General features: G+C 38.6%; 1 protein-coding gene across 4 annotated transcripts in view; it reads left to right on the top strand.

Moving 5' to 3' along the window:
* The window catches only part of CNOT6L (CCR4-NOT transcription complex subunit 6 like), a 66618-nt gene extending 52309 nt beyond the window's left edge, over nt 1-14309 (top strand). For all 4 annotated transcript variants that reach the window (XM_075929454.1, XM_075929452.1, XM_075929451.1 and 1 more), the window contains 3 exons: nt 673-900; nt 1890-2092; nt 6244-14309. In XM_075929454.1, the coding sequence (XP_075785569.1) occupies nt 673-900; nt 1890-2092; nt 6244-6456 (644 nt within the window). In that variant the 3' untranslated portion in view covers nt 6457-14309. The remainder of the gene's footprint in view (nt 1-672; nt 901-1889; nt 2093-6243) is intronic.
* The last annotated feature ends 198 nt before the right edge of the window (nt 14310-14507 follow it).

Here is a 14507-nt window from a genome sequence, read left to right as displayed (position 1 = left end):
CTAGTGCTTGGAGAACATGGCATGGATTATAGTTTACATTTAATATTCTCCTCTTAGAAGGAGATGTAATTCTCTCAGATTAGATAGTTAACAGTCTTGTCCATCACCATTTGCCTTATATATTCAAAAGTTTGTGTTATGAGACCTGTAACCAAATAAAGTTCTGAAACAAAGCATATTGCTACTGTGAAATAGATCTTTATTTAATTTGTTGTTAGACTTTGGAAAAAACCAGTTATGAAAATAAGGCCACATCTTCACTTCCTGGAAGATCAATGGGTGGTTGATCTTTCGGAGTTCAGTTTAGCTGGTCTAATGAAGACCTGCTAAATTGAACACTGAGGGTGCCCCTGTTGATGCTGGTACTTCTCAAATCACGAGGAGTAAAGGAAGTTGATTGGAGCAAGTTGATTGGAGCATTTGTTTCTGTCAACCTCTTGTGGAGACAGTTCAAATTAAGGTATGTGGACTCCAGCTATGCAATTAGCTAACCTAGAGTTGCATATCTTAATTGAAATTTCTTTGTAACTATAGACATGGCCTCAGAATATTTATTTTTAATTCATCTAAATTTCTAGTTGAAACAAGTGACAGTAATTTTGCATTATCTATAACTAGAGGAATTTAATAATTCACCGAATTGATTTTCTAATAAAACTTATTTTAATCCAGGTTTGAAGTCGCTTCATGCTGTGGACAAACAGCTGCTTATTGTGGCAAATGCCCACATGCATTGGGACCCTGAATACTCAGATGTGAAACTCATTCAGACTATGATGTTTGTGTCAGAACTGAAAAATATCCTTGAGAAAGCCTCCATCAGGCCTGGCAGCCCAACAGCAGATCCTAATTCTATCCCTCTGGTGCTGTGCGCAGATCTTAACTCGCTGCCCGATTCAGGTATGTACAAATGGCTCATCACTTTAATGATGGTGTGGGGGTGTGTCTGTGTCTGTCTCTCTCTCTCTTTCTTTCTTTTTTTTTTTTTTTTTAATATAAACTTGGATTTTTATTAGAGTATTTGAGTCAGCTTTCCACCCACCATTTGCATGGTTATTAACTGCATATCTGTTACTTTTGTTGTGTGAAAGCTTTCTTACTCAAATCTGTTCGTGGTTCAAAATTCCTAACCCAGATATCTAACTCCCCTATTGGAGTGTATATCAAGTACCTTTCAGTGTATTAGCACTTTAAGTATATTGGTTGTGTGCAAGATTTAGTAAATATTGAATATAATAAAAAAGTTTAAGATGTGGGGCGGTGAGGAAGGGTGGCAGGCGGAGGGGTCTGGTGGCAGGAGACCTTCCCTGGTCTGGCAAATTCCCTCATTCGGGACCACCCATGTCCCGAGGGTGCCAGACCAGGGAGGTCCAACCTGTAGTAATAATGATTTATCAAAAGTGTGGTATGCCTATTTTGGACTAAGAGCTCGAGGAGTGGTGATATTGAGGAATTCAGAGTTCAGGGTTTATTGCATTCTGGGTGAAAAGCTGACAAAATAAGGTGAGTGCAGAGAAATGAGATGGATGTGCTGTTGTACTTCTGATCTTTAACTCTGTAATCAAATAGAAATATGGGAGTTAACTTACTGTTAGTGCTAGCTGCCACAGTATGGTTAGCGTTTTTACTGTGTAAGGGTTTTGAAATGCTTTTGCTGTCAAAGGTGATGGCGGTGAACCCCTTTATTATACAGATGCCCTCAGGAAGTAATACCCCATCAAAGGAGATTAAAAGATATGGTCTGTATGTATATAGGTTGTTCTCCCTCTCTTCTTTTGAGGCCATTATCTTTCAATGTGTTATTAACCAATGTGGTTATTTAAATATCATTCCCATTGTATTTCAGTAATTAATTAAAACAAGACATTGCATCTGTGTTTTGCAAACAGGTGTTGTGGAGTACTTGAGCAATGGCATAGTAGCTGACAACCACAAGGACTTCAAAGAGTTGCGTTATAACGAGTGTCTCATGAACTTCAGTGGCAGTGGAAAAAATGGAGCTCCTGAAGGAAGAATCACGCATGGCTTCCAGCTCAAGAGCGCCTATGAAAACAACGTGATGCCTTACACCAATTACACTTTTGATTTCAAAGTAAGGGCTCGTGTACTGACGTTAATTTCTCTTGGACCAAAATTTAGCTGGGGCATTGCTTTGTTGGCTCAAACCCCAGGTCTATCTAACTCTCAGCCCTATTTGAGAGTGGCTGGTACCAGCAGCTTCAGAAGAAGGTGTAAGAATCTTGTAGTAGGCAGATATGGGATAATTGCCCCTCTAACATTAGGTCTCATCCTAATATCAAATACTTACAGGTGGTCTTAACTGAAGCATGAATTTTGATAAGTGTTGACCATTATCATAGAACACTAGAACTAGAAGGGGCCTCGAGGTCATCAAGTCCAGTTCCCTGCTCTCACAGCAGGACCAAGCTCCATCTAGGTCACCCCTGAAAAATGTTTATCTAACCTGCTCTTAAATGGCTCCAGAGTTGGAGATTCCACAACCTTCTTAGGCAATTTGTTCCAGTGTTTACCCATCCTCTTACGAACTTTTTCCTAATGTCCAACCTAAACCTCCCTTGCTGCAATTTAAGCCCATTGCTTTTTATCCTATCATCAGGGTCAAGGAGAATAATTTTTCTCCCTCCTCCTTGTAACACGCTTTTATGTACATGCAGTCCCCGGGTTACATACAAGATAGGGACTGTAGGTTTGTTCTTAAGTTGAATTTGTATGTAAGTTGAACTGGTGTCCAGATTCAGCTGCTGCTGAAACTGACCAGCGGCTGACTACAGGAAGCCCGAGGCAGAGTTGCTCTGCCCTGGGCTTCCTGGAATCAGCCACTGATCAGTTTCAACAGCGGCTGAATTTGGACGCCTGGGACAGAGCAGCTGGGGCGCTGCCGGGTAGGTCCCCACAGCGCCGCACCTCAGCACTGCAGGGACCAACCCGGCAGTGCCCCAGCTGCTCTACCCCAGGTGTCATCGGCGAGAAAAGCCTGGTCTGCTGGGGAGGGAGGGGGGGCGCACTAGCTGCGTGCCCCCACCCCCAGCAGACCAGGGAGACGCGGGTGGCGGGACCGCCGAGATGCGCCGCGGTCCCGCCTGCATCCTCCGCGGCTTTGGTCCGCATCTCCCTGGTCTGCTGGGGGGGGTTCCCCCAGCAGACCAGGGAGATGGGGAGCAAAGCCTCGGAGGATGCCGGCAGCGGGACAGCCGCGGCGCATCTGGGCTGTCCCGCTGCCTGCGTGCTCCGTGGCTTTGCTCCGCGTCTCCCTGGTCTGCTGGGGGGACTCCCTCCCCCCCCCCCCCCTCCAGCAGACCAGGGAGACGCGGAGCAGGTTTTCTCGCCCCGGAGTACGCGGGCGGCGGGATCCGCGTAACTCGGGGACTGCCTGTACTTGAAAGCTGCTATCGTGTCTCCTCTCAGTCTTTTCTTTTTCAAACTAAATAAACCCAAATCTTTCAGACTTCCCTCAAAGATCATGTTTTCTAGACCTTGAATCATTTTTGTTGCTCTTCTTGGGACTTTCTCCACATCCTTCCCACCTTGGAATCATCTGCAAACTTTATAAGCATGCTCTCTATGCTAGTATCTAAATCGTTGTTGAAGATATTGAACATAACTAGTCCCAAGACTGACCCCTGTGGAACCTCACTTGTTATGTCCTTCCAGCATGATTGTGAACTGTTAATAACTACTCTTTGAGAATGGTTGTCCAACCAGTTATGCACCCACCTTATAGTAGCCACATCTACATTGCATTTCTCTAGTTTATTAATAAGGTCATGCGAGACCGTATCAAATGCTGTATAAATGTGCCTGTTCTTGTTATCCATATAAATGTCCAATCTCTTCCTGAATCAAACCAAGTTATTGACCTCAATGATATCCTGTGGGCAGCTACTTTTTCATACAATATGTAATTAGACTGTGAAACTATTTTGTGTTATGGGCTTTGAATTTGCCACCTATTTAATTTAATTTAATTTAATTTAATTTAATTTAATTTAATTTAATTGAAAGTTTGCTTATACGTGTGCTATGAGACAGAGTTTGCTCCAACAGGTCTTATTTTGACAGTTCAGTCTCTGCTGACAGTTCATTTTTATGATCAGCAATGAGGGAATTTGGAACCGGTATCTAGTCAACATCTTCTGTGGCAAATACTGGTGCAAATAAATCATTTTAGCTTCTTTCTGAGTTCCTAATCTTCCTTCATTGCACACTCTAATCCTGGGGAGCAAGCATACTTTGGATTTTTGTTTGTTTCACAAGCTTCCTGCTTCTGATATTCGTACAGAATTTCTTTTGTTACGCCTTTTATCTATTTGCATTTTGAATCCCATCATATCCTTCTGAATTTCCTTCTTGCCTGTTGCCTACTGTAGTTATGCTCCTTTTAATTCTTTGCTTGATGTAGGTTTTCAAATTTTGAAAGGCATCTAGTTGTCTGCTGGTTTACGACTTTTCTGCTTTTCTTCTTCTTCAGACATTAAACATAAACATTGATCTGCTGTGAATAGCATATGCACATATAACATTGCTTGGCACCGTCATTGCATCAGTTTTAGACATTCAGCCACAGAATAAACAATGATGGCCCTAGGTCTGGCATTTCCTTGTAGTTAGTGACCAATTGGGAAAAGACTATGGAGAGGTGTAATTAGTGGTGTTCCCCAAGGGTCAGTCCTAGGACCAATCCTATTCAACTTATTCATAAACAACCTAGAGAAAGGGGTAAGCAGTGAGGTGGCAAAGTTTGCGGCCGATATTAAACTGTTCAAGGTAGTCAAGTCCAAAAGAGACTGTGAATAACTTCAAAAAGATCTCACCAAACTGAGTGATTGGGCAATAAAATGGCAAATGAAATTTAATGTGGATATGTGTAAAGTAATGCACATTGGAAAAAATAACCCCAACTATACATACAATATGATGGGGGCTAATTTAGCTACAACTAATCAGGAAAGAGATCTTGGAGTTATCGTGGATAGTTGTTTGAAAACATCCACTCAGTGTGCAGGGCAGTCAAAAAAGCAAATAGGATGCTAGGAATTATTAAAAAAGGGATAGAAAATAAGACAAAGAATATCTTACTGCCCTTATATAAAACTATAGTATACTGTACTGGATACAGATGTGGTCTTCTCACCTAAAAAAGATATTTTGGCATTAGAAAAGGTTCAGAAAAGAGCAACTAAAATTATTAGGGGTTTGGAACGGGTCCCATATGAGGAGAGGCTAAAGAGACTGGGACTCTTCAGTTTAGAAAAGAGGACACTGCGGGGGGATATGATAGAGGTATATAAAATCATGAGTGGTGTGGAGAGGGGAAATAAAGAAAAGTTATTTACTTGTTCCCATAATATAAGAACTAGAGGACACCAAATGAAATTAATGGTTAGCATGTCTAAAACTAATAAAAGAAAGTTCTTCTTCACTTGTGGAACTCCTTGCCAGAGGAGGCTGTGAAGGCTAGGAGTTTAAAAAAGAGCTAGATAAATTCATGGAGGTTAGGTCCATAAAAGGCTAATAGCCGGGGGTAAAGAATGGTGCCCCAGGCCTCTGTTTGTCAAAGGCTGGAGAGGGATGGCAGGAGACAATTTGCTTGATCATTGTCTTTGGTCCACCCCCTCTGGGGCACCTGGCACTGGCCACTGTTGGCAGACAGGCTACTGGGCTAGATGGACCTTTGGTCTGAGCCAGTATGGCTGTTCTTATGATTTAAGACTTTGACCTCTGCTCTTAAAATCTGCAGATCATTAATTTCTTTGGAATCCGTGACCTTGAGGTTGTTACTCCTATAACAATCTTTGCACTGTAGAGTCGCTTTCATTTGACTACATCAGAGAACTGGACTCTCCATTTGTCAGTTCAATGGAATCTTAAGATGACCGTTCCCTCCTCCCCGCTCCCGCTGTGGAGCTGATATTGTACTCCACCTCTGCCTCCCTCTACATACATGCCGAATCCCCTCTGTTCTGTATCCTCCTCTCATTCGCAGTATAGTTCAGACTCTGCTTCCTAGAGACACATTCCAGAAATCTACCTTTATCTCCATATCTCCTGTGTCTACAGAACCCCGAGTATCTTGTACATTCGTGTGGGGCTTTATTTCTGTTGACCTTGGTAGTGAGGAGCTAGCAATAGTGAACAACTGTTCCAAATACATCTTAAGAAAATGTTAAACGATGGCTTGTGACCTCCTTGTTCTAACAGACTGTTTTTTCTCTCTCCCTTTAGGGTGTGATTGACTACATTTTCTATTCCAACACTCATATGAACGTACTTGGCGTTCTGGGGCCTTTAGATCCTCAGTGGCTGGTTGAGAACAACATCACTGGGTGTCCACACCCTCACATCCCTTCAGACCACTTTTCACTGTTAACACAGCTTGAGCTCCACCCTCCGCTCCCGCCTCTTGTCAACGGCGTACACTTACCTAACCGGAGGTAGTGGAGCCCTGCCCCTTTGAGGGCTGGGACCTGTTGTTATGGACCTGTACAGTTGTAAATCAAAGTATGTAGGAGTGAAGTATGGCCAACCTTAAGCTGCTTCTTCAAGCTCCTTTCATTGTGCGTTTTGATATGAGATTTTGCACATTTTGGTGCATGTTGGTATCATTTGGCACTAGGGCTGGAACCAAAGTATTAGTTCCTTTCCAGGATTTTAATTTAATTTTTTTAAACTGGTCATCTTATTGTTTCATTAGGAAGCTGAGTTTGTAAAATGGGCAAATCAGATTCAAAATTTGCATAGTCATCTATGTAAAATTAATGCTTTCTGCCAAATCATAGCACAACGAGCCCTCCTTTTAAAAAAATAAATAAATAAAACCCCCAAAAATACAAAAGCAAACTGAAAATTACAATACTTCAAAACCTGTTTCAGTTTTAAGGGAGAATAATGAAAAATACCATTTTACTGAGCTCAAAATAAACTCCTGGGTTCTAAATCCAAAATTAATTTTGCACATTAGCAAAGCACTTAATATTAAATTATTAGCAGTACAGCCTCCCCCCTTCCCCTCAGCTAGCTAATACTGGAAAACATATTGAAGGGCTAAATTATCTCCTGGTGCAACTCCATTGAATACAACGGAATTATGCCATCAGAATTTGGACCTGTGCATTTAATGCCACATAGAATTTTTGGTTGGCAGACAACATAGTGGTAACTGTCTTGACACTCTTTATCTTGGTTAAGAAATTCAGGAATCCAAACTGATGCCCTGTTTTGAGATGCCTAACAAAGAAATCCTCCTATTGTGACAGACCATGATGGGGAAACTTTTGCAGCACAAGTTGGGAAACAGGATTTAGAAACCTAAAATTAAGAAATTGCACTAAAAAAAAAGCTACAAGTTTTCTTATTAGTGAAGAGCAACTCATCGGTTCCTTTTTCTCATGTTAAATTGCAAAAATAAAAAACTTTGGATTAGAGATACTGGTTAAGTTAAGGGTACAGAAAAAAAACCTCTGGAAATGTTACTTCTGTCTCCAAAGAGCATGTTAAATAGCTGTCTAAGTGCTTTTATTTATGTGGGGGAAAGAGTCATACTTATAATCTTACCTTGGATTATTTTTCCTGACCCTAGTTGCCAAATAGCCATCGTATGCTTTTAATTCTTTGTTTCTGTTTTCTGTCAAGGTTAATTAAAAAGCTGCTGGTTCATTCCCAACTGTTAACGCTCATTAGCTGTGTTGGAAATCTCTTTTTACACTCTAGGTGGCCAGTTCAAAATGTTTTGCCTCAAGAGGCAGTAAACATAATGCAATTTTCTGAAAGAAATTGGTTGGCTGCTTACTGTTTAAAAAAAAAATATATATATATATATATATATGGCACAGTAATAGGAAAAGGTTGTGTCTGTGTTTTTAAGTTTTTCTTTATTCTGCTTTTTTGCTGCTATAAGATTTTCTTGAATTTATATTTTAAACTTTTCATGCACTTTACTGTTTCTAGTCTCAAAATGTGATATTTTTAATAAAAAAGAATTTTTCCATTATGTGAATGAAATTTTTAAACAGATAAATAGCCTATATTTATGTCTCATTCATATATTTAAAAAAGGGTGAAATTTAAATTGTTAAATTAGTTTTAAATACTAAGGAGCAATCTTCTGTCTTGCAAAACTAATACTTTAGGCTGTTCCACCATTCTTTAATTATACATTTTCTTTGTCATTTATTCATTTGATTTATTCAAAATCAGGCTCTAGTAGAAAATGTTCCCTGTATTTGTTTGGGGGTGGGGTGGGATGGGATGCAGCAGTTGGATCAATGAAATTACAACTCCCCTTCAAAAGTGCCTGAAAATAGAGGCATCCTGTCATCTAATGTAAAATTGGAAGTTATTATAGTTGAGTGAAATTTAATGTAATTTTGTGCAGCACACAAAAAAACCCACCTGACCAATATTAAAAAAGCCCTTTTAAAGATTTTTCTCTAGGTGCAGGTATCTCTTTTTATATACCTCAAGTGTTCGAGGCCTAGGCATGCACATAAATTGAAAAAGTAATTAGTATATAGTACTGGAAAGTAGAATAGCATGAAAAACTTAATTTTGTGGACATTACCTTTTTGTAATCAGCTACTGTATTCTTTTTTTTTCTCTCCTTTTCCTTTTGGAGGGGTGGGTTTTCTTCTCTGGAGATGTGCACTAACAAACCATTTTCCTCCTTTCATACACGCATGTTAACTAGCAATGTGAGCAATATTTTCTACCATACTTCACTCCCAGTATTTTTGAGATGTTTGTATAAAATGGAATTTAAAGTTCACCTATGATTGTATATGAACTGCTGAGGAGCCCGTTTATAAATACATAAAAAACCCACAATCTTTTATAGTATTGGGGGAAAATAAAAAAGATTGGGACATATGAACATCTTAAGTTTTATTTTCTTCTGATTTATAATTAATTGAGGCACTCTGTTGCAGGAAGGTGTTTAATTGAGTTTTCTCTGCTTCAAAATGCACTCTTCAAAATGTCCAGTATCCTATAATTTTTAAAAAATGAATTGATATTGCACAAAGCTTTTATGTTGAAATGGGTATTTTTTGTTTTGGCCCACACACCTAAGCATGTTTACCCAAATTTCACATGGATGGTTGGTTCCTTTCCCCTTCCCACCTTCCCTGCCCTATTCCTTTTGCAGAAGGAGCAGTATCTGTATTGAGCTTCCATTTCAGGTGATCAGAAATGCTGCTGTCCTTTGTGTTTTTGTTTAAAATAAAGAAAATCTGGAACTCTGTCATTGATGAACCTAAAAGACACCTTTTGATTAAAAACTATATGTATGCACATTGAACAGAAGTCAATACACTATCATGTGTGTCTAGGATGGAAACTCATGGCTTAGTATGGGTAGATTTTCTACTTAAAGTCCAGCTTCTCTGCAATATGATTCTTCTGATTGAGAAATTTTATATCACACATACACACAACTTGTAGGGCATTGTATTTGTTTCTAATGTAGGAAGTAGGTGTGGGAGAGGAATTGGGGAAAGTGGTATTGCTAATCTTCACAGTAGATAAATAGACAAAAAAAACACACAATTCTTTTGTCTTCATCATGGATACTACTTTCATAGCTTCAAACATTGAGGACGTTGCAGCATCCTCAGGACTGATGACTGGGAGGGGAAAAAAGCTCAGATTCACATACTGCTCCTTGCTTAGTTGGTTTTGTTTTAAAAATACTGTGCCTGGTGTCAACTTTTAAGCAACAGCACTGCCTAAAGGAAGCAGAGGAAAAAAAATCCAACACCATTCTACAGGCAACTTTTTAAAATTCAGTATGGTAAATCTGTTAGATATGAGGTTTTGTGTGTATATAAAAAATTTTGTACAATGTAGCTGAATATTTTTGTTTCATTATTTTGATGTAAGGAGTGTGAACATTTTGTGTACCACACATTGAAGTCAGGTATGGCACAATGGGTTCTGAGACCAGCTTTTCTTCCCATTTGCCTTGTTCAAAGCTTTTATTCATTTTTTTCTGTTTCTAGCATTTATCAAGAAAAGACTTCATTTTACCAATAAATTTACTGTGTGTTTGAAGTCACTCTTGTGTCTAAGCAGCAGAAACATAAAACCCTTTTGAGTACTCCTTGTTATCTTATGTCTGTAAACTGTAGCCAAAATCCTTAGTCCCTTAAAATCTTGAAAAGCACCTATCCACTCTACTCCCAGGATTTTTCCACTGACTTCAATGAGGGTGGAGTTAGACCCATGCTGAGAGTCTGGAAAATCTCCCAACCTGAATGCTTTTCAGTTAGGCTTCTCAAGCTATGGTCATGGCCAGACACACGAATTACAGCAGCCTATTTTTCCAAGGTGCTAAGCACCCTCAGCTCCCCTCTACTTCACAGTTTCTGAAAAATCAGGCCAATTGCATTTTGGTGTCAGACCATGAGTTTAGGAGCTTAACTTTCAGCACCTGGTTCAGAAGACTTTGACCTAAATCACCAGGGAGTGTATTTAAAGATGATATTAAAGGCTCATATCACTTGATTTCATGGGTACTAAGTTTGGTGAGGGGAATCACAGGTGTAGAGCATAGAGAGGAGATAAGTGATAAACGTTGGCTTATATTCAGTGTCACTCTGTTTAGATAACCATGTACTCTGTGAGGAAAATATGGTGGGTAACTTTGGGCATGTATATGTTCAAAGATTTCTAAATCGCTAGTGCATTATTAATACGCTTTTCATAATCTGTTAAACTAAGCAGAGGAGGGTGTGGGCAGTTACATCAAAGCTCAGATTCAAACCCCAAAACTGATGTGACTACATTTCTATTCTAAACTTTCACTTTTGGTTCGGCAAGATACTTGGCATACAAGATTTAAAGTGGAAGGTTTTTTTAATGTTTATCTCACAATATTGATTAGATTGCTATTTAAATATCACAAAGGATATAGCCTTAAATGCATATACATTAAAAGAAGGCTGTTGTGGTTGTCAATGTTTAAATAAGAAATTATTTTTAAATGGCTAGAGTATTGCACATGGTTAATCTAGTCTTGTTTTCTGAACTGCCATGTAGACAGTCTTTCCTTACAATGATCTGATTTTAAAAAAACAAAGAAACGTTACATTTTCAGTATTACATTCTGGAATGACATTCCATCTTCTGTGTTGAGAGATGATAGGTTGAAATGTACGTAGTTGGAGCATGTCTCACTGTTACCAGGTGTCTAGGCATGACTCAGTGGGGAAAGTGATGTGTCCTACTTGTGTTAACGTTTAAATTGCCTTATTCTTATGAGCTTCAGTGCTCACTATATTCTTCTTGTGATTTGATCCTTTGAAGTTTTAATACAATATAAAACACCTCATATTTGACCCAATAGAGTATATACTGTGTAAAATATACACTTAGGACCCTGAATGGTCCATCAAATACTTGATCTGTTTGGCCAACTGCAGTAGGGAGCCAGTATGCCAAAATCAGTCCTTTTTTAAAAAAAAAAAAAAAAAAAAAAAGGGCAGTGCACAGTTGGGAGGGGTTACCCGCCTATATTACCATTTCAGATGTGATGGCTTTTACACCATATTCATAAAGGGAGCTTCCTGCTAGTAAAAGTGAAAGTGGAAAAGTCCTGGCCCTACTGAAGTCAATGGGTGTTTTGAAACTGACTTGAGTAGGGGGAAGGATTTCACCTCAATTGTCAGTGTTATAGAACCACCATGTTTGCTAAAAATTTAACATCTGGATTAACAGCCTGAAATATCAGTGGTTGAACATGTCACAATTGGATTACTTCCTCTTGCTTTGTAGAGATGGTCTGTCCAGTACAGCATTGAGAGTCTTTGGGAGAGCCACATAGGGAAGCATTAATTGTCACAACTTGTACAGTTGTTGAACAGATTAATCAAATTGCGAGTACCTGAGAGAGACGACATTAAAGGGATATTACAAACAGCTGTGTAAGTTAGCTGAGCACTGATGACAGTGAAAGTGTACTGTTAACGGTTTTGAGTTTTTAAAAGCGGCTAATGTATTTTCATTGAGTTCTTGCAACATTTTCAGTTCTAACATAAAATGAGACTTTCACATTATGAATTTAGCAGGCCCAAACCTTGAGTCTTTATGCCAGGTATCAACCTAGAAAGAACTTCCATCAGTTTATAAACACTTTAAAATGAGTTTTACATATATAACCCAAGCACTGTTCTACCTTGATTGGGGAGAAATTAAAATGCTGAACTCTAAACTAATGCATCTTTATTTTTAAAATCACTGGGAGAAAAAAAATGAGTCTGTGAAATATCAGTAAAAATGTCTTCACTATTACTTAGGATAAAGTGAAGTTGAGGTTGTCTTTTTCTTTCAAAGTGATTGACAATGTAAGTCACTTTTGTAATGAAAGTTTTCTTATTTCAGGCAATTTACTGTTAAGTAATTTGACTAGCTGATCTTGAAACACGGTATACAAAGTAAACTTGGCTGGATTGGTTTGATTGGAAGAGCTCTTCAGTCAGGGACAGGTGTTCTTTAAGTTGATTCTAAAATAAGTGTGAAGTTAAGGAAATATGTTTATATTTGAACAATTTTGGCTGCAAAACATGCCAAGTGATATGACTCTTTCAGCGTAGTACAATGTGTTCAGCTTGCAAAGTCCTTCACTGTTTAGTAGTGAAAGGGGGAATGATTCTGGTATTATTTGGTCTTATCCTTTTGTTAAACTGTTTCCAAGATTTAGACATTTACCAAGTTCTTATTTGTCTCTGTATTTGTCTTTGTTTTAAAGCAAAGAATCATGGTGGCTCTCTTTACAAGTTGTTAATACTATTTTGGCTTTGTTTTCAATTTTTAATTATTGCGTAGTATGGTTTTTCCAAACAATTAAAGTGTTTTGTGCACCATGTTATCAAAATTTGCCTGTAATTCACTAAACCCGTAAGTTTGACTGGATCAGTGGTGGTATGAGCTCAGTCTGTTTTATTAATAGATAATGGGAGTATAGTGCTCCTAGGTACATGATATTGTGTCTGGGTAATCTGAAAATGCACTAAAATTTTTCTGTACGAATCTGCTAACTTAGTTTTCCCATTTTATGAAAATTCTAAGCAAACTTTTCCTGATTCCTGGATCAGCTCTGTGTTTGAACAGCTACATTATTGCAGACAGGAAACTTGAATTAAGTGCCAATTCTCCTCCTTTTGAGGTCTGATTTGAGTTTCACCTTCCCACCTCTGCAGTGGCCCCAAGGTCAGGCTCAGAGTCTGCACTGAACTGCAAATTTCTTAAACACCAGCTTCTAGGAGTGCCAGGGGGTGCCCCTTTTGAGATTCTGTACAGCTGTCCACATGCAGCACATTCTTGGAGTCTGGAAAAGTTTTCAAAAATTCACCACTGGATTCTGTGTTTTCTCCTTTCTGGTAATACACTGTGTGGGGAAGAAAGTTCTGTTTGAGGCAAGAGGCTCACACCCATGGCTCAATCTGAAATAAGTGCCAACTGAGGCAATCCATAAGGGTATTTGCTTTACTGTGAATCCTTCCATTACATTTTCATTAGAAAAATATTCTCTAGCTTTTCACTTTTCAAAACATTGTTTCATATACAGTTCAGGTATCTCATTGAAACTACAGGTGGGTGTGTATAAATATCTTCATCTAATGGTTGAAAAGCAATCAATTTTAGACCTGAGCAAAAAAGCTTGTTCAACTTTTCCCACAAAATAATTGAACTATTGGTTTTCCCCCAAACAAAAAGTTGTTTTGCTCCAAACTTAAGTTTTATTTTTTAAAAATTCAAGTGATTTTTGTTTCTTTTAAAGACAAACTTTTCTTAAATAAAAGTGCCAGTTTTAGCTTCAGCTGACTTCACTGAACCAGTCCATTAAATTCCATGTTATCCATCATTCTACTTTTTTATTGTCAGACTGACAGAAATCACCAGCTCCTTTATTTTTTTTATTAATTTACCAATTGATGAGGTGGGAACTCTTAATTACACAGCTCAGTTGAGGTACGTTGTGCAATATATTTTGCACAGCATGTGTGTGCAAGAGCTAGAGGTTTTACTTTTACAAAAAAAAATGAAAAATACTAAAGGAAGACAGCAACTGTACTAAGCAGTCCTGCCTTTTTAATCTTATGGCAGCTCAGAAGGGAGGTGCTGAAAACCTAGAGCTATTATTGTCTGTTCAGCTGACAAGATACTTTTTTTTCCCATTACAGAGATTGGGTACTGATCACACATGATGTGTATAGGGCTAAATATCTGCTTGTTTCTTTGCACCTGTGTACTTTTATTTCCCTCTGTAGGCAATAAACGGCCATTTTGCAACTGCATTTCTGTCCTGTTTTTTGTTTCTCCTCTTCTATATTGTTCTGTCTATCACAAGTAATTTCGGGAGGGAGGAGCTGGATGTTGGAGTCTGGATAACTTGAGTCTGATCCAAAATCTGTTGAAATCTGTGAATTTCTCCATTGAATGAAGTGAGTTTTGGATCAGGACTCTTATGCTTTATGAAAGACGAGACGTAATTA

This window comes from Pelodiscus sinensis, chromosome 5 (genome assembly GCF_049634645.1).
Source record: "Pelodiscus sinensis isolate JC-2024 chromosome 5, ASM4963464v1, whole genome shotgun sequence".
Taxonomy (NCBI): Eukaryota; Metazoa; Chordata; order Testudines; family Trionychidae; genus Pelodiscus; species Pelodiscus sinensis.
The sequence above is the reverse complement of the archived record's forward strand: the minus strand, read 5'-3'. Positions and strand labels throughout refer to the sequence as shown.